This window comes from Parasteatoda tepidariorum, chromosome 1 (genome assembly GCF_043381705.1).
Source record: "Parasteatoda tepidariorum isolate YZ-2023 chromosome 1, CAS_Ptep_4.0, whole genome shotgun sequence".
Taxonomy (NCBI): domain Eukaryota; kingdom Metazoa; phylum Arthropoda; class Arachnida; order Araneae; family Theridiidae; genus Parasteatoda; species Parasteatoda tepidariorum.
In genome coordinates this window covers 86,664,625-86,689,198 of record NC_092204.1, presented here as the reverse complement: position 1 = coordinate 86,689,198, position 24,574 = coordinate 86,664,625, and the positions used below count along the sequence as shown (strand labels likewise).

Below are 24,574 nucleotides of genomic sequence, written 5' to 3'. Positions count from 1 at the left end.
TTATAGTCAACTCGCCCTCAAAACTGGTAATCTGTTTTTCTGGTCTACTCAAATTAGAAACACTTAACATACTTTAGGTCACTTGATTTTTATTAGATTAAAAATAATTGCATTTGTGAAATTTCATAAAAGCGAGCGATTCTTTATATAAAATGTTGACAAATAGAAATTTTAACCTTTCTTTTTTTTTCATTTTTAAAAAAGGGGCATTTAAAATAACAGAGTTAGGAAGGGCAAAAAGTGCGTATATATATTGCGTAATATTGATTTACTCTAACCTTATTAATTTGAAAATAACCTGTTTTCTTTTTCTTCTTTTTTTTTTGTTCCTATCCAAAGTATATACTGCAGTTATTCTAATCAAAATTGCAACATTGAAAAAATATTTTTTTTTTGGCATATAAAAGAAAAATAATTATGTTATGACATAAGATCATATTAATAAGTGTATTTAACATAATATTTTATTATAGAAATAAATGCCAAAATTGATATAAGTTATCAATTTCAGTTTTAAAAAAAAAATTATTAAAACATTATAATAAAAACCTTGACCTGAACTGAAAAACTTATATTTAGTGAAACAAAATGTTTAAACTTTCTTTTTTCAAGAGCCATAATTTAAATGAGTAAGACATTTATCTGGAGTCTCATTTATATAAGTCATAACTTTTAATTCAAATCTATTTTATTCTCTTTCTTTTATTACATTGGGTGCTTACCTCCATATAGTAAAAAATAAAAAACAGAATTTCTGCAGAAAGCCTTTGGAAGAACTCTGCATGATCATGTTGAGGATAACTTTGTGGATAATATGCTGGTGTAGGACAGGGATTTCTAGGAAGGTACTGCCTACAATTAATTAAAAGAATCATAATTAATTTATGTACATAGATATGTGTATATATATAAAACATACATCACAGTAGAAGCTTTACAATCAGGAACGCATGATAATAAGCAAATTGCAGATATGTGAATACTTGAGTACGTAATATCTCAATGATTATTAACTTATTTTCCAGAAAACACGGAAATTGTTGCAACTGCCGATTAAACTTGAAAAACGTAAATAAATTGGACATGTTCTTCTTAAACCCGAGAAATTTAAAGTAAAATAAGCGGTGGATTGAAATCTTCAAGGCGATAATAAAAGAGGAAAACCAAAAACAACTTGGCGAATGATGGTTAAAAATGAACTAAAAGCAATCAGTAAAACCAGGGTTGGGTTTTTGACGTCAAAAAGTGGTTTTTGACATGACAAGGGTATAATACTGGTTTAAACCGTCAAAAACCCGTCAAAAATGTCAAAAACTGAAGTTTGCCAAGAAAATATATAAACTTCAAAACTACCAACAGTTGCCATGCATTATATTGAAATTTAATTATACTATAGGTAATCAGCAGGTTTTAAAATATTTTTTAATTAAAATTAAGGTAAAATAACAGATTTAAAATCTCAGAAATTTATATTCAAATGCATGTGCAGAAAAATTTTGCACAAAATTTTTTTAAATATTTATATTTTGAAAAAAAAAATTTTTTTTTTTGATACTTAAGAAAATTAAAAGTTTATTACTATGCATTTTTGACATATAAGGAACATATAACTAATATTTATAAGGAACTTACAAGTTATGTTGTATAAATACAAACTTGATACAAGTGTATAAAAAATTTTTTTTAATGTTATACCGAATATCTTTATTATCCAGTATGTTAATTTGAATTTAAAAGTAGTTATATTTATGAATAATGATAAATATAATTCATATTGTTTATTATATTTATTTATAATTATTACACTTATCATTTTAAAACAATTTTTATCTCTTAATTTTTTTTTCTCCACTTGTATTAAGAATACAAATAATGCATATCTTGAAAGCAAGAAGTAATTATTCAACAGCTGAATATTTAGATATTCAACAAAACTATATAGTATTCAGCAAAATGAAATTCACAAGTATTTGGATAAACTAAATTTTCAGCATAGTAAATGAATAGGCTGAATATACTGTAAATCGACACTAACTACTCTGTGTATTTAACAGAAAGCACTTAAATTTGTATTGTCTTATGTTAAAAAGATTATTAAGAAGATTTAAAAGAATATTAAAAAGATTTTTCTTTAAAAGATGTCTAATGTACAAAACTGCTAATGTTTATCTTTAAAAATGTCTAATTTTTAGTATAATCTATACTATACACTAAATTTGGTTATAAATAAATTTCTTAATAATATCACTGCAGATTTTCAATAACACATGAAAATGAATACATAATATTACAAAAGATGTGAGCTTTCAAAAGTACAAGATTTTGGTTACTATTCAAAATATAAGTGTTTCTTCAAAATTTTAAATTTATTTTTTCTAGAACATATTTAGAAACACTATCTTTTAAAAAATATATAAATTTTATGTATTAATTAAATTTCACATATGAATATAGGTTTTTGACATTTTCGACATTTTTGACAGTGAGGTTTTTGACGTGACAGTTTAAACCATGGTTTAAACTGTCAAAAACTGTCACATGTCAAAAACCTGCCAACCCTGAGTAAAACATGAAAAGAGGAATGATAGAGGCCTTATAAATATATATATACAGGGTGATTCTAAAAAGATGGGCAAAATTTTAGGAAGTGATAGTACACACCCAAGCAAACAATTTTTATCAAAGAATGCACGGTCAAAAACAAAAAGCTAAGGTGCTGACGCATTTGGAAAGTTGTTTCATGCAAACGTTAAAGGTCCATTCCTGTTGCGAGTTACTGCGCTGTGTTACTTGTCGCTAAGCTTTCGGCTGCTGCAGGGGAAGTTGGTGTGTTTCAGAATGTTCGCCTATCTTGTCTTCGCCGTTGTACAGTGTGCATAGCCGCTGCCAGCCACTGTTTTGAACACTTATTGTAATCATATGCCAATAAATTTGCTTTTATAACTTAACTTTATCGTTCTTTGTGTGTTTTTGCCTCATATAAGAACATAAACTTTGACGCCCTCCAGCGGCTTTGCGTTTCGTTTTTGACCATGCATTCTTTGATAAAAATTGTTTGCTTGGGTGTGTACTATCACTTCCTAATATTTTGCCCATCTCTTTAGAATCACCCTGTATATAATAAAATGAGTAAAAATCATTATAGTTGCCCTCTGTTAATTTATAAAAGACAAAAAACTGAAAAGAAAACGATAAATGGAAACAGTTTTCTTACTTACTAGCACTTTATTATGACAAAATTCCTCATGTTTTATATTACTTTATTTACTGGAAAAAATGCTGGGATATAATGAAAACATCAATAAAAAAAAAGTTTATATAAAAAAGGATCGCTGAATTTGCAAATTCAAAACACTAAAAAGATAAATAGAAAACTTAAACTTAAGTCCACTTCTTATACTCTTTGTCCACTCTTTGAATACAAATATTAAGAAAGTTTAAAGACATATATGCCATTGATAACACATCTGGTTATAAATACCAAATTCATTTAAATTAATTGAATTATAAAAGCAATTTAATCACCTGAGTCTTTCGGAGTCAGATGGATGAGGCATATGCCTTTGAACACCTTCTAAAATTTTAAGATGTTGATAACATTCTTTATTAAGGGCTACAGGACCTAGGGGAGCAACTCCTAATAGAGGTGGAATATGGGCTTCTGAAAAATATATTAGGTCATAATAAGAAACTATTTACACATCAAATTACTTACAAGAAATCTTTTTCTAGGCATAATTTCATACAGCATAATACGCAATATGATTAAACATTAACTACAAATGAAATTAAATTTTAAAGTATAATTATTTTTAAAGCCAGAACTCTATTTTAAAATAAACTTGTTAATTATGCACACAAAAAAAATCTGAAAGTTGAATTTTAGAAAATAAAATTTAACTTAGCTTTCAAATGTAATAAAATCTAATCAAAAGAAAAAAGTAAAGGTATAATTAAAAAAAAAGTTTTTTTATCTGTAAAACACAATATCATTTCTTTAATATATTAAATACTGATTTATATAATGCGTGTAGTTATCATTTAATTTGCATGCACATTCTAAATGCTTAGTGCAGATCTTTTATTGATAATGAACATTTAAAAAATGAGTAGGTTCATAAATGCAACTCTATAATTGAACTTTCAGAATTAAGGCAGACCTTTACATTTCAAATCAAAAGTATTTTTAAAAACTTATTTTATGTAAACTTTTTCTAAAGTCACAAGCATGAATAATTTTTTGTCAAACCCCTAAAACACGACAAGAATAAGTGAAGAACAAACAAGCAAAAAAATAATAATAATACAGTTGAATCTGTTTATCTAGAACCTCTTTATCTCGAACCTCTTTATCTCGAAAACCTCTATATCTCGAAATTTTTAAAATTCCCTACATTTACTGTCTAAAATAAATGTATTTTCCATGTTTATGTCGATTTTTTTTTCTTCAAAACCTCTATTTCTCGAATTTCTAATAATAGAGCACAAATGTCAAAACTTTCCTTATCAGCAGAACTAGTAGACAGAGGAGAATTTCGTGAATCCACAGGAACTAAGGATGAACAGGTTGGGGGTGTTTCTTGGAATTTCAATCACTATGCCTGCACTTCCTTAACTAGAAAGGAATACAGTGATTCTAGTAGTAAGTGAGAGGTTAATGAGTAGTGACCATCAGGGGTTAGCTTTTCACCATAGATAAGAAAGCTAAGAACAGAAATTCATTTTCACCTCAAAATTGCAATCAATGGATCAAAGGATAATTAAGAGTTTTAAAGTGAACTATAGAAAACGATCTATGAGGAATTTGCGATCTTTCTAACCTCAAAAGAATAATTGAAACAAATAAGGTTATCAGTCAAAAATCTTATTTATTATTTTCAGTGTTAAATGTATGTTAAAAAACTGTTATGTAAATAGATGTATGTGGTATAATTAATTTAAAGAAATGTCTATATTTTTCTACTAAAATCAAAGCACTTTTAATCAAATTTCTTAATTAAATTTAATTTCTTTAAAGTACCTGTATAACTTGAAACCTCTCTATCTCGAATTTTTCGCCTTTCCCGTGAGATTCGAGATAAACAGGTTCGACTGTAATATGTAACAAATGAATGTCAATATTTGAAAAGATTTAATTTTAATGAAACGCTGCAAGAAAAGTTAAAAGAATATAACTAATACAGCATCAAACTATTTATACACAAAACAAAATGTGTGCTTCTGTGTGTTATATTCCGCAACTCCCTACAATATAGATAATAATAATTGGTAATAGCTAACATGTTAAAATTTTGAAATAATTTTTGTTTTTCCAGAAAAACAGAAATAAAAAGTTTTCTACACAAGAATACTGTAGATAAATAATGTAAGATTTTAATTTGATGTCTCAGAGAGAATTTTAAAGTTAGGAATTTGAATAGCTTTGTTAATATGGTTACAAAATTAAAAAAAAAAATGAAAATTAATTTTCAAAGAAGAGAAATGCATGAACGAATTTTTAAATTAAATTATAAAAAAAGTACAATCAAACCTCTTTTAACCACCAAATCTGAACTCATGTTAATGTCAGGAAATGAATGTCTTCTATAGAATTTAAATTAGAGAGAACCTCAGAACAGAGATTTTTAAACAGTGGACAAAAGTGACTACAGTTTATTGGTCTATTTTGAAAATAGGATGATTTTTTTTTTTTGGGGGGGGGGTATATTATTAATAGTGGGAGTTAGTTAACTAAACAGAGGTTTAAAAAAACTCCTACTCAAAATAAAACATTGTCAAAGTTTGATACAAGATTCTCTTGTCTCTTAACTTATGAGTTATAAGTTGTCATTGATGTCAGTCTTAATTTAAAGTCTCATTGTACGTAGACAACTCTTTCCTTGTTTTGTTTATAAGTATTTACAATAATTATAAATGTGCTTACAAAATAGATGATTAGAGAACTCAAGAAATAGAGAACTCATATTTTAAATAGGAACCCTTTTTTTTTTTTTTTAAGTAAAAAGTGATCCAGAAATTCGAAAGCCCTGGGTCCTAAGGACACAAGGTTTCCAACGAGAAGCAGAATAACTGAAAATGCAATTATAAACTGATAAGTACATTTTTTATCAGTTAATAGTTGTTTCATTTAAGTATAATAATTACACAGTAGTCAGTTACCTTTTTCAACAGAAGATGGAGATGACGGTGTAGGAAGATGAGTTTCTAAACCTGCATTTAATACAGCTTGCTCTGCCATTGACTTTAAAGAGGACATAGAATCTTCATTCTTAAAAAATAAGGAAAAAATACCTTTAAAAATTACTAAATAAAAATATATTTAAAAAGGAATCTAACAATAGAGTAAAAATTTTAAAAAAACATTGGTGTAAAATTATGTATTATTAATTATTGTTATAGTAATTTTGTAAAAAAAATACAAAAATAACGTTAGTACTAATAATTAATATATTTTTTGTAAGTCCCTGCTTTGGAAATCATCATATTATTAGTTTTGAATAAAATATAGTATTTTTTTTCACCATTAACATCTAACTTATACCAGTCATACTCAAAATATGAAAACAAATTTATATAGATTTTTTATTTGATTAATGTAAAAATTGAGATTCACTATTTTTTCATTATAAGAAAGAGGTAAAGAAAGAAATTTAGAAATAAAAAGTGAAAAAAGTGTTTAGTAAATGAACATCTTCTTAAATAATTTATTACTAAAACTGCTAATATTCGATTATCAGCCAATTTTTGTTGCATATTCGGTTAGGCTGAATAATATTGTTTTTTATTTTTAAAAAATATATCGTTTTATGAGATATTAAAAGAATAGGTGCCAAAAAGTTGACTAATAATTTCCTATAAAAAAATTTCTACACTATGTTAGATGAAATTAAGTCCTAATCCAGGAAAAATACATATTCTTTCTAAACTCCTGGCACCCTTTTATTTTTGCATGAGGTCTAGTTTATCAATTGAAAATTTATAAGTATAAAAAAAGTATTATGTTTAACATTTTTGATTTTTGTTGATATATGTGCCACAGTTGGTGCAGAAAGCAAAAGTGCCTTTTCTAGATTTAATAATATGAGGAAACTCTTTAATGTAACAATCTTTAAATAGTGAGAGGCATTTTTCATTTTTACTCATTTTTTTAAGTAGCTAGTAGAGCAAAGCACACATGCAAATTCTTTTGATGAAAAACAACATATCGTAACTATGCTTTAAACCTTGATTCCATATATATTTCGACAAGTGAAAATCAATTCAACACAAACACAAAATCCAGGCTTCCCAAAACGAGAGTTTCATTTTAGAATGAGCTCAGCTTAAACTGGCATTTATGAAGTCATACATTTTCCTCTCCTTGGATAAAATTTCCTCATCTTCTTCCAACTTTGGACTAGTACCGACTCAGTTGATGCAGAACCGCAAGTTAACATTTTTGTTTTTCTCTCTCTGAATAAAAGCTGCCGAAGCAAGATCATGATTTGTATAAACTTTTTTACAAGGGCACATGGTTTGCAAAGATTTTTATGCTGCATACTGATTTATGTAGGCATTTCGCCCTCCCCCTGAAAACTCATATTTTGCAAAATCCTTCTTTTTAGGAATTTCCCAATTTCTGAATGGAATTTGAGAGATATATTCAGATCAGGAGGAAGCATCAGAATTTGGGAGTTTCCCAAGTGAATCGGGAAAGTTGGCAGCTGTGATAAAATGACAGTAGTTTCACACTCTAATGCTACCCTGAGACTCATGTTAAATTTTGAAACTAATATTTTTATTTTCGCCATTGCTAGAATAGAAGCCACATAAGATCAAAGTTAACATTTCAAATTTAGTACTAAAAATGAAAGCACATGTAAATATTTCAAAAAAGATCAAAAGCATTTTCATGTTTAAAAGTAAATAAATCAGCATACCACTCCAGACAGAGATGGTAAGTTGTAAATCTGACTCGACACTTTAGGAGATACAGGCCCGTTCATTAGCAAACAGTTTATAGTTGACTGCGTAACTACACTTCCTATCACATTGCACGCTGAACTAGGAGGACTGCTTAGTGGCTGCGTCGAACTGCCATTGCGTGTTGCAGAAGAACCAGTGGCGGCAGCTGCACTATATAATGCATTTGTGGCAGTGGAGGAACATGTAATGGCAGATGACGTAGCAGCTATTGAGGAAGGCGGCTTTATCACACTGTCCACACATGCAGATGGGGTTGTGGAGTAATGGACGCTAGTATTTAATGAAATGGAACTTGAGGAGAAATTCTGTAGTTGCTGCTGTTGTGATTGAGAATGTTGTTGAGTAAAATTAGTTCCAGATATTTGATCTAGAATAGCTGTGGTAAACACTGTGGTAGGAGCAGACGTTGTAATGTCAGAATGGTTTAAAATAATTTCAGAACTACTACTTGTAGGAGTATCTACACAGTTCGTCGTGGGCGCACTACTGTTGATGCTGCTGTTAGTGCAATTGCTATTGGTTTCAGAAGTAGAATTGTGAGCTGGGTAAAAAAAAAAAAAAAAAATTATTTTTTAAAAACATAAAGCATTTATAAAATAATAATTTTTAATAGTATTATTTCAAAGAAATTTATTATCACTAAGAAATTTAAGACAGTATATATAATTTCCCCAACTTTCAATTATAATGAAAAGGAGACTAAAGAAGTGAAATACCTTTAGAAGATGACGTGTTACCAGCTGCAGCAATTGCATATGGTGTAGTAGGTGGAGCAGGGGACAAAACAAAATGGCTATTGTGGTGATGATTTAAAGGTGGCGAGCTACAGACACTGCTCTCAGATGAATTACTGCAAACAAATAAAAATTCAATATGATTTTTTTTTTTTTGAAAAATAAAGACAATATAAATTTTTTATTTTATTCATATAAATATTTTCAGAATTGAACTCAGTGAAAAACTTTAAATTGACAGAGAGCAGAACAGATTCTTTAAAATACTATGAAAGTCATTGCCAAGCTCAAATGCTACTTATAACCAATTTTTAAAAAAGTGTTCAATCAACAAAAAATTCAGTATTATACAATATTTAGAAAATGTCTGTATTTTTTTCAACTTAAATCTAACTATAATCTTCAATACATCAATAAGTAAAAAAAATTTACTTAAGAAGGTACCTATTATGTAATACACATAAGACATTAAAACCGTAGACCAGACTCATGACTTTTTCAGTAATCTTTTAAATGTGTTTTACCAAGAATTAAAATATTAATTTCAAAAAAAATATCTACATTAATTCTTCAAATATTCATAAATAATTTGCTTACAACATATTATCGTAAACATAACCAGTAAATAGTTTAAAAATGAATAAAATTTTAATATAGCTTATATCAAGAGATATTATTGAAGAGCATGTAATATTCATAGAAAAATATTACCTGTTATTTCTTGAAACACATGGAAGAGCTCCTTTATTATTTTGTACTGTTGTTAATAAAGATCCAGATGATTGTGCCCTAATTGCAATTGGTTTGACTGGTGTAACTGAATTTTCCTGTAAACAGTTTATTGATTCATTGTAATTTTAGATGAACACGCTCTTTTCACAGGTTAAGACAATGAAAGACGTTTAAGTTATAAATTATATAACACTTGTTTTTCAACTAATATGAAATTTATGTATATATTAAGTTTATGTATATATTAAGTTTATGTATATATTAAGTTTATGTAAAGATTAAGTTTAAGTTTATAAATCTGTATCAAGACTGTTCAAACACAAAAATAATAATTTTCTTCTCTTTCTTGCTCAATCAGAACGGGAGACACTTTCCACAATATTTTAAAGTTTAAATTTTTTCGAGTAATATGAAAATAATAATGAGTAATATTTTCATTTACCAAATATCTTAAAAAAGAAAAATTTTAAGATAACAGCATATTTTTAAAAATCTAAAAACACTAATTGGATAGTTTGACTGCCTTCAATATCCAAGAAAGAAAAAAATAATATAGTGTTATATTTCTTCCTACTCTAATATAATAGAACATTTTTGTATCTATACAAAGAAAGTCTGGTATATAATGATAATATATTATTGCTATTTTGTTAAGAACAAAAAGAGCCGAGAAAAATGAAAAAAATAAAATTTGACACATATATAAAAATAGGTGCAAAACAATAGCTCTTAAAATAAATGTTTCTGACGACACCATACACAATCATTTTAATCAGACAGAGTTCTCCCTAGGAATAAAAAAAGGGCAGGATGCTACCTCTCAGAAAAGGGCACTATTATAAATTTTGAAGGGTACTAATTTAACACCATAAAAATTCATCCAAAATCCAACAACAACAAAAATTTTGAAATTATCCTCTTTTACTATTTCATGTGTATATTTCAAAAAATAATTCTCTCTCATAAAATAATAATTCGGCATAAAATAGATAATCTCTGGGCATAATTTTCTTTCAAAAGTAAACTAAAAAAAATTTATTAATTGCTAAACAACTTGAAAGATTTTTATATAATTCAAGCTATAAATTATAACAAAATGAGCATTTAAAGTTGTATTTTAAAAGTTATTTATTTAAAAAATAAAAAAAATTTACCAGTGTTTAATTATTATTTAAACAGTGAAATAAATTTTCTTAAAAATGGAATATAAATAAAATAGCAATGGTAAGAGATGGCGGCTTATTTCTACGAAAAGGACAAAAAGGGTGCATTTACAGGGATTAAAAGACAGGCAGGGTGGAATGTCCTTCTAAAAGCATTTAGGGAGATTACTGAATTCGACACAGAGTATTTAAATAAGTTTTAAATTATCATATTTTCATAAAATATATCAATATATCATCTAGTATTCAAATAAAGGGTTTAATGCTTGCGTTAAAAAAACATTTATTTTTATATGTGATATTAGTGTGTAACTGCTTTCTCAAATAAAATTATTAACACATTTTTCTTTTTTACTTGGATATGATTACAATATCCCAACCTATACCAATCACTAACTCAAGTCATCTCTACAATAGATATAAATAAAAGACTGTAATAAAAATGTTATGATAATACGGCAGATAAATTATAAAACATTTATGCCTAAAAAAAATAGCAAAACTCCTTACAACCGTGACATTTAATGGAATATTTTACATGAAAAATCAAACTGGAATTACTTACTTCACTATTTGACTTGGAATGATTTGTTAATAAGCAAGGACTAGGAGAAGGAGAAATGGAGTTCGTAGAAGTGGGAGAATTAGACCGCTGAGAACATTCATCATCACCTAAAACGCACAAACATGAGCTTCATTGAAAGTAACATCAAAGGACTATACATTATGACAGCTTTTATAATTACTGAAAATTCAATTAAATATGCTAAATGTAGATGATAAGTCATCAATAAAATTAGCATTTTTTTTAAAAGCACATCCAACAACAAATCAGCACATATTGTGAAGAAGATAGATCGTATATATAATTCCTTCTACTATTCAAATTTTGTAACTGTGTGATTTAAAACAAAAATCTTATTGATCATTACTTGCTATTTTAGTATGTTGTCTTAAAACAGTTGTGATCTTGGCCTTTTTCTAAGTTTATGCATAGTTGTCATTTTGGGAGATCATTTTTGCAGAAGGAACATGATACGAGAGAAAATGAAGAAAAACAGTACCATATAAGATAATTTTATAGCATAGTTTTTGCTATAAATGAATTTCTGAGAGATTAGTATATTATAATTTTTCAAAAAAGAATTATTTTCAAAAAATGATTATTTAAATTTTTTTGTTCTGCTGGTTCCGCTAATTCCATTATTGAAAGAAAGAAGACAAAAAAAAGAAAGATTATCAAGGAAAAGATATATAGCTACCATTTACGTGTTGTATTGCTTTGAAAAAACTAGCTTTTACTATTCACTAATTGTAAAATATAGAACAATTTTCAGAATTTGGATTCAAACCATTGTCTTGCCAGGAAAAAAAACAATTCCAAAATACTCTTATTTTTTTATTTCTACAGCGGTTTAACTAGAGTAGGCTGGTTTACACCAATGGGGGTTTCAACCAGGGTTAAAACCGAGTCTGTCTTTTTTTTTTTTTTTAATAAAATCTGTTTAAAAAATAAGTTTTTTATTGATATAATTTCTTTTTTAAAACTTGAATATAGCCAAATGAAAAAAAGATGGAAGTTTTTCTACTCTTTTATAATTTTGAGTTTATTTGTTAATGAGAGTTTCGGTTACTACATTAACTTGCAATGTTTACATAGAATTGAGTCTCTAGAAAGAAAAAAAAAAACAATGTAAAATAAAAGGAGCAAATATAAATTAAATTGTGAGAAGTCTCCTAATAATTCTTCCAATAAAATAGATTACAACTAATTTAATGTCTCTGTTAGCTTTTAAAATTAGTTAACTCATGTAATTGTTAAGAGAGTAAAAAGTTTCTTAATTTATTATTACTTAATTTATTATTAATTTATCTATTATTATTTATTATTTCTATTTATTATGCTGCAGTTAAAAGTATAAATGGGAATGAGGTACTTTCCAAATTTTATTTTTTTAGTTTAATTTTAGAATTATATAATGTAATGTTAGAAATTTTATGGTATATATGTTTATATTCATTACAATATTTTCAAGTTGCTATTTTTATACTTTATTTAAAAAAATGGTTTAAGTTCAAAATTCTTTTAAAATATATCTTTTTTACTTATTTAATGAAACATAACTCTGCTATTTTATATTTATGCAGTCATGTATTAGTATTTAAGTTTCCTTTTCATCATTTTATTAACTTAAATATTTCTTAATTAAAACAAATGTGACTTTAGTATCTCATGCTCTTTTACTTTAAAATTTGTATTGATTCAAAAGAAAAAGAATGTTCATCCAAGCAATTAATGTTACAAAATATATACTGCAAAGAATAATGTTAATGCAAATAATGCTGAAACATAAAATTTTTATATACAATGAGCATCCAAGGAAAAACTATTTTTACACGCCCTGCAAAAATAGATAGTATAAGCTTATTTACATGTTGAAATAATAAATAAGTCGTAAAGTAATGAATAAGCACATTTAAAATCTTTAGTTATTACATATTTTTATCATATTTGTATATTTATGGAATAAAAATGAATTATTGTTTTTGAATTATTTATTTAAAATATTAATCAATTGTTAAAGAGATATCTGTAAAATGTTACTCAATAATTTAGTTACATTTAATTTAAGGCTTAAAATATTTAAGTATTTTTTTTAAATAAATAAACAAATAAAATAAAAATTTTTTTTAAAAAACTTGGTTAAAACTGTAAACCCAAAATATCTGGTTTGGATTTTTTTTTTTCCTAGGCCCATCCTTATAAAAATTAGTATCAGCTAATATTATCAAACCTAAGCTAATGTAAGAAATAATTTTAAAAATATCTCATGTCTATCTAAAATGACAAATAATAATAATTATAGGAGCCTTACTACAAAGTCTTGCTTTTGATAAGAATTCTTGCATATCTTCTAATTCAAGGTCTTCATAAATAAACTCATTTTCTTCAAAATCTGGATCTTGACAGCTTTCAATATAATATTCTACGTCCTCTTTTATTTTCTTAATTTGGTCAACATCAACAGTACTATTATCTAGCATTCGCATTAAGGTTTCTAATTGCTTAATGTGATATCTATGTTTTTCTATCCAGCCTTTTAGTTCTTCCGTCCTGTCAAGCTTCTACAAAAATTAAATTAACATGATTAAATCATTATTAAAAAATATTATACATTTCATAACTAGAGCTGTGAAGTCTGAATCAAAGACAATTTAGCAGGAGGCAACCCCAGTTAGTTAAAAGTTAAGTTCTATAGATAGAAAATAAAAAAGCATTTGACCTCATGAAAATTATTTAGACAAGTATTTATATGTGAACAAAAACATCACTAAATATGGTGACTGTTTAAAATATAACGTAACACAAAAATAAATTATTATATTTGAATGTTTTGATCTGAGGCTTGATTTAAATCTTTTAATGCATAAACTCCAAAACAAAATTTATTGTCTAGGCGTCAAAGCCTAAAGTCATTTGTATTTGCTTCCAATTTTAAGAACATTAGCAAAGAAATCTTTTTCCAACAAGACGTTTAAACATTAAAACCTCTCCGGAGCAACCACTCTCTGTCCTGCAGTAAAATGGTCATTAATAGAGGTGGTCGTTCTTTAGGGTCGTCCTTCATTAACTTCAAAATGTTATTGAAAGTACATGAATTTTCACAAGCAATTTTAAGTTCTCCCAGTGGCTTTTTGGCAAAGGAAATACCACTAGTATTGGCGTCATGAAAACCGGATTCATGAATAAAATATAGCGTCAACTAAAATGACCTTCACTGATATAATTATGTGTAAAAATAAAATTATCAATTATAAATTACAGAACTGTTCAAAACAAATAAACAATTCTGTTTTTGTTTAAATTTGCTTTTAATTTTATATCGTAAAACTTAGTAAGGTTTGCTTGAAACGAGTAGTTTTTTCTAAAATAACTTCTATTTCAAATTAAACTTTCAACTCGTACTGAAGTGAGAGTGAAACATATTTTTTAAAATGGCTTAACACAATTTCAACCATACATAGCTTTTAAAATCAATTTCAATTACTACAAACTATTAACTGGTCCATTCATTGCGTTCCCACAGTATTTAAAATTTAAGCATATGAAAAATGAATCTAAAGATAATCTAAACAGATTTTCTGAATATTGCAATATTATAGAAAAGATGATTTACTGCCTATGATGTATTGGTTAACACATCAGCTTGTTAGAAAATTCATATATTATTAATTTTACTTAAAAAATATGTAAATATAATAACCAGTAAGAAGCAGAGCATTTGTTATACGGGGATAGAAAATAACAAAGCTTGTATAATTCTTTTAAAATAAAAATTTTCCCTAATGGACTATTAGTCTAATTTTCATTTTGTGACTTAGCAAGTTATGGCTAACTGAGCTTAAAGCCAAATTGTAAATTTTTTCCTCATTAAAGTTCTCATCTTTGCTCTGAACACAAACAAAAATCAATGAAAAAAATCTGAAGCATACAGAGAGATTTTACCTTTCTCAAGCATACACAAAGCCAAGCTTGTTACATAATAAAATGGGTTGAACCTTTTTCCTAACTTCTGAGATCACCTAACTTATGAAGCAAACACAAAACTTCAAATCAAAACAGTTAAAATGCTCCACCTCATTCGCATTGTGCATTATTACCTCCTACTTAAATTTCTTACCAAAAAAATTTTTTCTGTCTATTCAAATTGTCATATTGAATTATATGTAATTAAGCAGAAAATTTGCTTTTATTAAGCTATTTTTAATGACAAATATATATATAACTGAACATATAAAGTGCTAGAGAGAACTTACATCTTTATCAATTTTTTTCTTTTTTATAACTATACTTAAAGACTCAACTTCACTTTCAAATTGATCCAATTGAATATTAAGACTTTCAATCGATGCCTGAAAAATAAAAACATACCAAAATAAGAGTGTGTATAGACGCATTTAATAATACGAATACATGTGCATTTGATATGAAACTTCATAAAATATTGATTACTTATTGTAATTTGTTTAAAGAAAACACTATTATACCTAATATGTAAATTTCAACTTTCCCTCACATACAAAATTTAACATTAAATTTTTCTACAAATCGAAAAAATTAATGAGACGAAACAAAGTAATAATAAATTTGACGATTCAGCTAATAAAGAGATTTTGAAAATTTTTCAAAATCATTAAATATAAAAAGATAAAATAAGGTTTAAAAAAAATTCATGCAAGAGAAATTGAAGTATATAAAAATAGTCAGAGCTACTTTTCTAACTCGAAATGAATATATATCTATAAAAAGGCAATACATATACCTATAAAAAAAGTACCATAACTAAAATAAGGTACTTAATTTGTTTAATATTCAAGTGCTTCAACCCCTGCATGCCACCATAGTTACCAGTTTCATTTTCAGGAGAGCAATAAAATTAACTGATTAGAAACTGTATTTTGGATCCTTTCCTTCAGCCCAAACTGAAAGTTTCAAATTTCTTCAAAACATAAACTGAGTCAAACACAAAATGGTAGTAGTTTACTTTAATAATTACTCTTGATAGCTGAATTATGATAATATAGTTAAGACTTACCGCTAACCAATTAGTAATTTCATCTTTTTCTTTTTGTGCAGGATCTAATTTTTGCGCAGCACCAAGACCTTCTTTAGAATAAGCTTTTGTTTTTGTTTCTCGTTCTACTACCTTAAATCTCTCCATTTGCTAAAATTAAAAATAAAAAAATTTACACTAACCTCTGGATACCATTTTTATTCAGTACAGGGTAATCAATAATTTTATCTTGGGGACAAATACACAATAAGACCAGGAAAATAAAATGTTGCTGTTTTGCAGTTTTACATTCAAAATACTAAGTTTACTTATGGTCAAGAATTTAAAAAAAAATTAGAAAGTGCAAATTTTCTGACAGCAATTTTAAGAAAAAGTGTAACGAGGCACACCAAAAAAATTTAGATGTAAGGATTAAATTTTCTCTTACTAAGGTAATCTTTGTCTAATTCAGGAATGACTGGCTTGCCTGAAGGCTTTATTTAGTTTCCCACAAACAGAAAATATATATATATAAACAGTTCAAAAATTTATGTACCCATCAAAAAAATACATTTGGGGTGTTCTGCCAGTCAAAGACTGACATGTTTCATTTTCCTAAGATAAATTCAGAAAGCCCATAAAAAATATGTAAAACTTAAAAGCTACCAGATTAAAAACTTCATTCAGAAACATACAAATAGGAAATAACAGTCAACCTATTTCAAGTGCTCAAAAATAGGTGCCTATTTTCAAGACTAGCCAGACGCTGCTTACTGTTTTCGAATCGGATAATCTCAATATTAAACTCACATAGACATTGAAATCCCAGCACACAAAATGCATTTCCTAGCACACAAAAATGCATTTTAAACTATTTGACAAGAGTTTTGCTTTATTTATTACATGTTATAAGATGTTTACTAACAAAATGGCTTTACTTAAGATAATACAAAAATTGTGATACCAAGATGTTTTGCAATAAAAAAGAAAGGATTTGTATGAAAATTACAAATATTTCTTTAAAATTCAAGATATAATCAATTTTCTTAAAAAAAAATACATTGAATAAAAAATACAAAAAAAAAATAATAATACAAAAAAATTAATTTGAATTAAATATTATTCAAAACGTTTTCCTAGTTATCATCAATTCGCAGGAAAAAAAAAAATTTCGACATATAAAGTGCTTAAGTGAGGAGAAGGTAATTACATTTTCGCATGCAATTACAATTTAAAACTGTCTTAAAATTTTTTCTTTTCTGATTGTTGAGTTGTATATTGAAATATATGATCTTAATGAAAAATTTATCAGCATTTAGTTAATTATGATATGACTTTTTCCTAGTTGTCTTAGGTAAAAGTTAACATTTTGAGAAAAATCACCCTTACATTGTAACTAAACAAGTAATAAATAGCTACTAAACATTTAAGTTTTATGTTAGAAGCTAATAATGCAGTCCCATTGAGGATTTAGGAATAAAAATTTTTAATATTTTTGAGAAAACTCAGGTTTTTCATCAAATACCTGGGTTTTTGATGGAAAACCGAGATGGGCTAAGCTTCTTTTTTTTTTTCAAACTCTGACAATAATGACAATTTAAAATAACAAATGAAATAGTTGTTGAAGTGAACTTGTTGTTATAAGCAATTATACATATTTAATGCTAAATTGGCAATAAAGAACTAAAAAATAAGACTTTTTACATCTTTCTTTTTATTTCAAACAACTATTTATGTTTGAAATACAGATTTAGAGTAGACTCCTTTTGCATTAAGATTGTAAATTGAATTACATAACTGCGTACTTAATGAAAGGCACAAATGCCTATGACATTAACAGGGTGCATAGCCAAATCTTTAAACAAAAAATAAGCACCTTTTAAGTAATTTTTAAGCACTCAAAAATAATTTTAAGCACTGTATGCATTAACAAAATGCAAAAAAAAAGTTTTAAAACTTTACATAATCATGATAAAATAAGTTTTTGACACGGAACTCTTTTCTTGATTATATTAGCCATTGAAAAGTGATCGAGATATTTTTCGCCTCGATTTCAGTTGGTGGAAAATGAAGCTTGAATTTGAGAATATCTAGCAAAATGCAGTAGAGTTGCACATGAGAGTGCAATAATCTCGCCGAACCCAGCTCAGTAGACGTACATGCAGACTCACAAGTATTTCATCAAACATGTAAAATGATTGCCACTTTCATACGCTATGGACCGACGGTATTAGCCAAAATGGATTGTGGTTGAATAAATTATAAAAATGTTGAATAGAACAATGTGAAAGCAAGATTTTGCATAATACGAGGCGAAAATTGACATGGTTAAGAAAAAAATCTCATTTTTGAAAAGGGAAAATTAGGCACTTTTTACCCAATGAAAAAAGCACCTGGAAAGGCTTTCAAAAAACGAGAATTGAAAATAAGAGCTTTAAGCACTTTTAAAAATGCTATGCACCATGCTTAAACAAGTTCTTGAAAGAAAAAAAAACTTTTAAAAACTAAGTTTATACAAATAGAATTAAAAAAGAGAAATTATTTCCGTTTTTGACAAATCAAAAATGAAAAATTTTATGTCTGTATGTCTGTTGCAGGTTTTCTATCCTTGAAAAGTTGAAAAAACAAAAATTATTACTCTAGCTACATATATTTGTAAATATATACATAAAAACAATATTTTGTACCGTTTCAATGAGTTTCCTATTTTCCAACAGTATCCTTTTATCTTTAATTTCACTGGATGCCATCCATGTTTTAATCTGATCTCGTAGCCTCTAAACAAAATATGAATACAAATGGTTTGAAAAAATAATGAACACATTTTTATTATTCATTGCATTATCTTTATTACTGTTTTTGATATATTTAAACTAAAATATCATTTAAAGGTAGAGATTAAATTAATTCTGCAGCCTAGGGAAAAAAGGCTATGCATTGGAAAGCAATGAGAATAGAAAATTCTGAACTTGTTTTTTATGAAAAATTTTTATGTTAATTTTTAAATTTTGCGTAACTTATAATCTATTGTTTTCTTAAACGATTTGCAATACAAAATAAAACTTTAAAGTAGATTTTTTTACATAATAGCACAAACGACAGAATTTCATATTTGTTAAAACACATATATAAAACACATTTTAGGTAAAAATGTTACAGTAACTTGTGTAGAAATTTAAAGCAAAGATAAAACAAATTTGAGAGAAAATATGACAGCAGAGTTCTTTTATTATGATATAACAATTTTTCTTTAAAAAAAAAGGTTTTTCTTTTTGAACATTGTGTTTTACAAAAAATAAGACTTCTAAATATTTGGCTCTTTAAGAGAACTATATAATTCACTAACTAGATCTCACCACATTTTTCAAAATTCACTGAAACATTTCATTAATTACATTGGAAATACACATAAAAACCCTAATAATTAAGTAATTATAAAAAATTTTATTAGATAAATATGACACAAATTATTACCTGTAGTTTCTTAATTTCTTTTTTGAGATCTGCTTCATACTTTTCTTTCTGGTTCGTATTAGTAGCATTATGAACCTGAAATGGAAAAGACTCTTTTAATAACAACTATTAACAAAAAAAATAATGTCACTTTATATTAAAAATATTAAATTTATTCCAAATTTTTTGAGGGCATCCAAGATAAAAAATGAATAAAAATATATCTAGGATAATTTAACTTAGAATTATCTCTAAAGCGAAAAAAATTATTTTTCTCATATCTTATTCTCCAAGTGATGACTAACAATATGAGGAAAAAAATATTTAATAGTTTGATCGATTATTTAGTAAAAGAATAAATACTAATTCAATCTAAAAAATATTTTTGAATGTTTTTTAAGACGTATTATTTCTACAACAACATTTAAATCATTCCATAACTGCTCAAGGAATCAATAAAAATATAAAAAAACATACTTTTCAACAAAGAAAAGAATACTAACTTTTACCTTTTGCCAGATGTCTTCAAATGTTTCAACGCCTTCACTGACTTTCTTCAGACACCGGTCGATTTCTCCTAGTTGGAAAGGGTTCCAAACACTAAATACCCATTCAATAATAGACACAACAGAATACAAGTAAAAATTAAAAATAATATGTTTCTTTTCATACTACAAAAACATCGGCAAAACGAAACTGAACGAATAATTAAATGAAAACCCAACAAATTTAGATTAATGACGCTAGTGCTTAACTAAAATATAAATAAAAGTAAACCAAATATTTATCTTCTTTTATTTTTGGCATAATTTACTTATATAACAATCATCATTACATGTTAGAACTTGAGATATTATAGGAGTTTAATTAGGAAAAAGTTTGAGTCTGTAAACGAATCTTTTTCAAAATTATTTTATTGTCACGATGGACCGTGAAAATGGAGAAATTACCCCTTAACAATAATTTTTACTTGCAAAATAGATCTTTCATAAAATTATTTCCTTATAAAACAAAGTAGATGAAAACATCAGTGAGTTAGTTTTAGTTAGTTAGCAAGAGTCGCTTATGGCTATATAACAAAAGAATAATCTGTTTTGAATTTAAAGTTAAATTGATGTATGGGCAATTCCATGATACAAAGGACAACATAATAAATATTTCATAGCATTCAACCATTAACAAATTTTAGTTTTTTCTTTTTTTAAACTAATTTAGACATAAAATCCAAAATTATAGTTTTTAAGTATTTTGTAATAATAATTAAAAATATTTATTAGAATTTTAATAGTTTTTATTTGTAACATCAGTCGCATACAAATTGTAACATCAGCCACAAGAGCTTTTCTCTATTTGCCACTTTTTATCTGCCATTTCAGACATGAGTTAGATAGATATGAGTATAAGTTATCATGAGAAATATTTCCAATTGATAACATCATTAATTGATAATTTTAGATATTATAACACTTTAAAAGACATAGTTTTAAGTTGTTTTTTTCTTAAGTACCTTATTTCACACAATTGGGGGTATAAAATGTACATTAATGTGCAGTTATTCAAGGGATTACTTAAATACCTGCTTAGAAAAGTTTAATGGCCATAAGGGATTAATATTTCTTTGCTTCCAACTTTAAAGCAGATGTTTACACAATTCTCAGAATAACTGAACACTAATATTTTCAAATCATTCATATTTCGTAAAATAACACATTTTGCAAAAAATAGAATAAAATTAAATAAATAATAACTTTCCATTTGTATTTAGAACAATGAACCCACTATTGATAGTGGCATTTAGATTCACCAGTACTGGAAGCTTACCAGAAATTTTATGAAGCTTGGGTCCACTAACTATAGGGATAAAGAAATATAGTATAAAACTCGTTGTATATCTAATTCAATCTAAAAGCGGTTTCAAATTTTTTAAAGGATAAAGATTTAGAACATGCTTAAAACCATTTTCTGTTTTTTTCCAATGTTTGTCATAACAGTGGCTAATAGAAACAAAATTTCTCAAATTAGTAGATGAAGTTAGAAATCATCAATTTTCTTTCTTGAATATATATGTAACATTTTGAAATAACACATTAATTTTTATAAAATAACTGCCTAAAAATAAAAAAATACAAGTCAATATTTTTAGGAAAGAACTCAAACATACAATATATGTTTGGAGATACAAAATTCTGCACCACGAATTTATAAATAATTCATGGCTCAAATCGTCATGTTTGTTCATTGAAAGTTTTTAATTTTATTTAAGTCTGCTTAAAAGTAAACAGCACGTTAGAAGTAATAGCCCTACTACAGCCTGTTATGGGCCAGAGGATTAATCAAACTGGCACTCATCGATCTGAAGCTGGGTGGGTTTCAAGCTGCCACTGAGAATTGAACCTATTCTCCATTGGGACAGTTCAGTGCCTTAACCACTGAACGATAATAGCTAAATAAGTATTGATACTCAGAGGGATAAAATATGTTCGAATACCCAATCGAGGTTTATGGTCGTAAATTTTTTTTTTTTTCAAAATATTTATTGTAGAAAAAATTTGCAGCTTCACAAATTATAAATTATTACTAGCTCAATATACTTTGATTTCTATTATTTTTAGCACATATGCTAGTTTATTCAAGAATTTTTTTAAAATAAAATTTTTTTTCTTTGTTAAAAAGAGCTTTGCAAAGAAACTTGACTACCTAAAAATATTTTGAAAAGCTGAGAATTTACTAAACATTTTAAAATGCTTAGCTTTAGTTGCTTTTCTTTTTATGTATGTAGTGAGAGAGAAGCTTAAGGGAGACAAATCTTCTTATTAACTATTTCTCTTAACTGTAAAAAATTTCTTAATAAAAAAAACTGAGCCATTGCCACAATTATAAAAGAAAAAAAATCTTTGATAAGATAAGCCTAGCTTAAGTCTGACATGGCCATAGGCTCAGTAAGATTTTGAGTAGGCTTGGACTCGTGATAAAATTTGAAAGTTTATGAAATCAGAAACTTTTATGAAACAGTTATTGAGCATAAAAAATTTAAATCAATAAGGTATAAAAAAAATTACAGAGATCAATTAAATTAGTTTGGTGCTTTTGTTTTGTGAGGATTATACTGATTGTCAAATGAGAAGTTACTTACATTTAGCTTAAGATTTGGATTTTTTTTTTCAATTGGAGTTTCATTGGTTTAGTTTTTCTCTTCGCTTTTTGTTTTACAGGTCAGTGATAAACAAGTTTCAGGGAGATTTCCAAATCTTGATCTCTGGCAGAATAATTGCCAAGTCTTGGAAACTTCCGGGCAGTGGCCCGCAAAAAACTTTAATAAAAAAATTACTGACAGGGGCCAACTCGAAAGGTACAATCTCTTAGCCACTCCTAGGCAAACATCTACGCGTTTTTTTTTTCCTAAAAACTTTGCAAGTTGGCACCTTGGCAATTGTAGTTGGCGCAACCGATCACGATACGGTAATATCCCCCAAGTTTTAATGACCAATCTCCCTGTTTTAACATCAAAGGCCTAGTGGCGAGAATTCAAAATTTGGCCTTTACCCAAAGTATATTTTAAATTCTAAGTAATCCTAGGTATCTCATGCTCAGGTGAGTTCAGATTAAAATTCTCAATACTCGGGTGAGTCTGGACCTCTAAAAGCAAGATTGAATTCATCTCTAGTGAGAGACTTTCTCGTTATCTTTCTTATACGCTGCTCTTCTTTTCTTTACATTGTATTTTCCTGCTGTGACATTGAAGCCAAGAATTTTACAGTGAGTCAGCAATGGAGATGTATTTTGCCTCGGCAGGTTTAGTAGAGGTTCCAACCAAGGAAATATTGCAGCTCATTAAAATACCCATTTTTTTTAAATTCAGACAAACAAACAAAAAACTTAAATTGTAAATTTAATTACACAAAATTTAATTTAAAAATTGCAATCTTAAAAAGGGCTGTGTCCTTTAATAAATGTGAAGAGAAATGAAGCCCCCTCGGTTCCACGGTCCCTACAGTTTAATAACCTTAACTCTGATGCTGTATTAATATAATGATAAGGTGGATTAAATACAAAATTAAATATTTCATAACAAAATTAATGTAAAGAATTTAATGATCTAAAACCTCCTCAGTCATGATTAACTAAGAACTTAGGATCTAAAAAAAATAGTTAAGTAAGAAATTTCCAGACTAATATTTTGAAAGCTAAAACTTGGGCAAAACAAAATTTCTTGCTTACTACAGAACAGGCATGTCCCAAATAAAATTTTAAAAAATAGCTCTTCCAAACATAAAACCTGCATGAGTTGGGGGAACATATATTATGACCTTTTGTTTGACAGCATATGTAAAACAAAAACAAGACATAACACAACAGTGATTTTTGCACATTCATAATTTTTACAATTTCAGTGCAACTGTATTCTACAATATTGCATTAAAATCGAAGCTATACATAGGTGTTAATAAAAACAGTGATGAAGTGATCTTCATAAAAAGTTGTCAACTTATTTATATTTGTGTTTATGATAGTTCAATTTTCTAAAATGTAATGTAGTCAACAGATATTAATTCTGAAGACACAACAAACCTTGTTGTTTTCTCCGATCAGCCATAGCTATGTACAGGCATGTAAAAGCGTCTGTAACATAGTAATTAGACAAAAGCACGTTCTTCAGAGTGATAAAATTAAATAACCCTGAATAAGTTTAGTTTCGTTATAAATTAGTTCGCAACCAAAATGGCTACCTCTTAGATTGGACTGTTTTTTGTATTAATGCGCAAAGCTAAATCCTTGTTTTGAGCTAAAATCAGCAATGAATTTCTCTCACAGTTCTTCAGAAGTACATATATAGTAATTTTAGATCAGAATATTTCAAGCTTTACATATGTTTAAAACGTTCTTTAAGTAGTTTTTTTTTAAACTCGGATGTATACATATGTAAAACGTCCCAACTGTTTTCATTCATTGTTTTGGTTGCTGGACAACCAAC

The 24,574-nt window shown here is 27.1% G+C and overlaps 1 protein-coding gene across 6 annotated transcripts in view; it reads right to left on the bottom strand.

Annotated features, from left to right (window-relative positions):
* Nucleotides 1-24,560, bottom strand: part of LOC107436329 (CCR4-NOT transcription complex subunit 3) — a 37,413-nt gene extending 12,853 nt beyond the window's left edge. The window contains exons 1-15 of one of the 6 annotated variants that reach the window (XM_043050024.2): nucleotides 24,172-24,556; nucleotides 21,424-21,453; nucleotides 20,106-20,176; nucleotides 19,624-19,698; nucleotides 18,837-18,926; nucleotides 16,192-16,320; nucleotides 15,413-15,508; nucleotides 13,471-13,720; nucleotides 11,160-11,266; nucleotides 9,411-9,526; nucleotides 8,682-8,815; nucleotides 7,920-8,506; nucleotides 6,160-6,268; nucleotides 3,526-3,661; nucleotides 723-852 (exon numbers count right to left, since the gene is read on the bottom strand). In XM_043050024.2, the coding sequence (XP_042905958.1) occupies nucleotides 723-852; nucleotides 3,526-3,661; nucleotides 6,160-6,268; nucleotides 7,920-8,506; nucleotides 8,682-8,815; nucleotides 9,411-9,526; nucleotides 11,160-11,266; nucleotides 13,471-13,720; nucleotides 15,413-15,508; nucleotides 16,192-16,320; nucleotides 18,837-18,926; nucleotides 19,624-19,698; nucleotides 20,106-20,176; nucleotides 21,424-21,453; nucleotides 24,172-24,196 (2,085 nt within the window). In that variant the 5' untranslated portion in view covers nucleotides 24,197-24,556. Of the gene's footprint in view, nucleotides 1-722; nucleotides 853-3,525; nucleotides 3,662-6,159; nucleotides 6,269-7,919; nucleotides 8,507-8,681; nucleotides 8,816-9,410; nucleotides 9,527-11,159; nucleotides 11,267-13,470; nucleotides 13,721-15,412; nucleotides 15,509-16,191; nucleotides 16,321-18,836; nucleotides 18,927-19,623; nucleotides 19,699-20,105; nucleotides 20,180-21,423; nucleotides 21,454-24,171 lie in introns of all 6 variants that reach the window. The other 5 variants (XM_043050025.2, XM_016047999.4, XM_016048001.4 and 2 more) reach the window with 5 other exon arrangements.
* Between the last annotated feature and the right edge of the window lie 14 nt (nucleotides 24,561-24,574).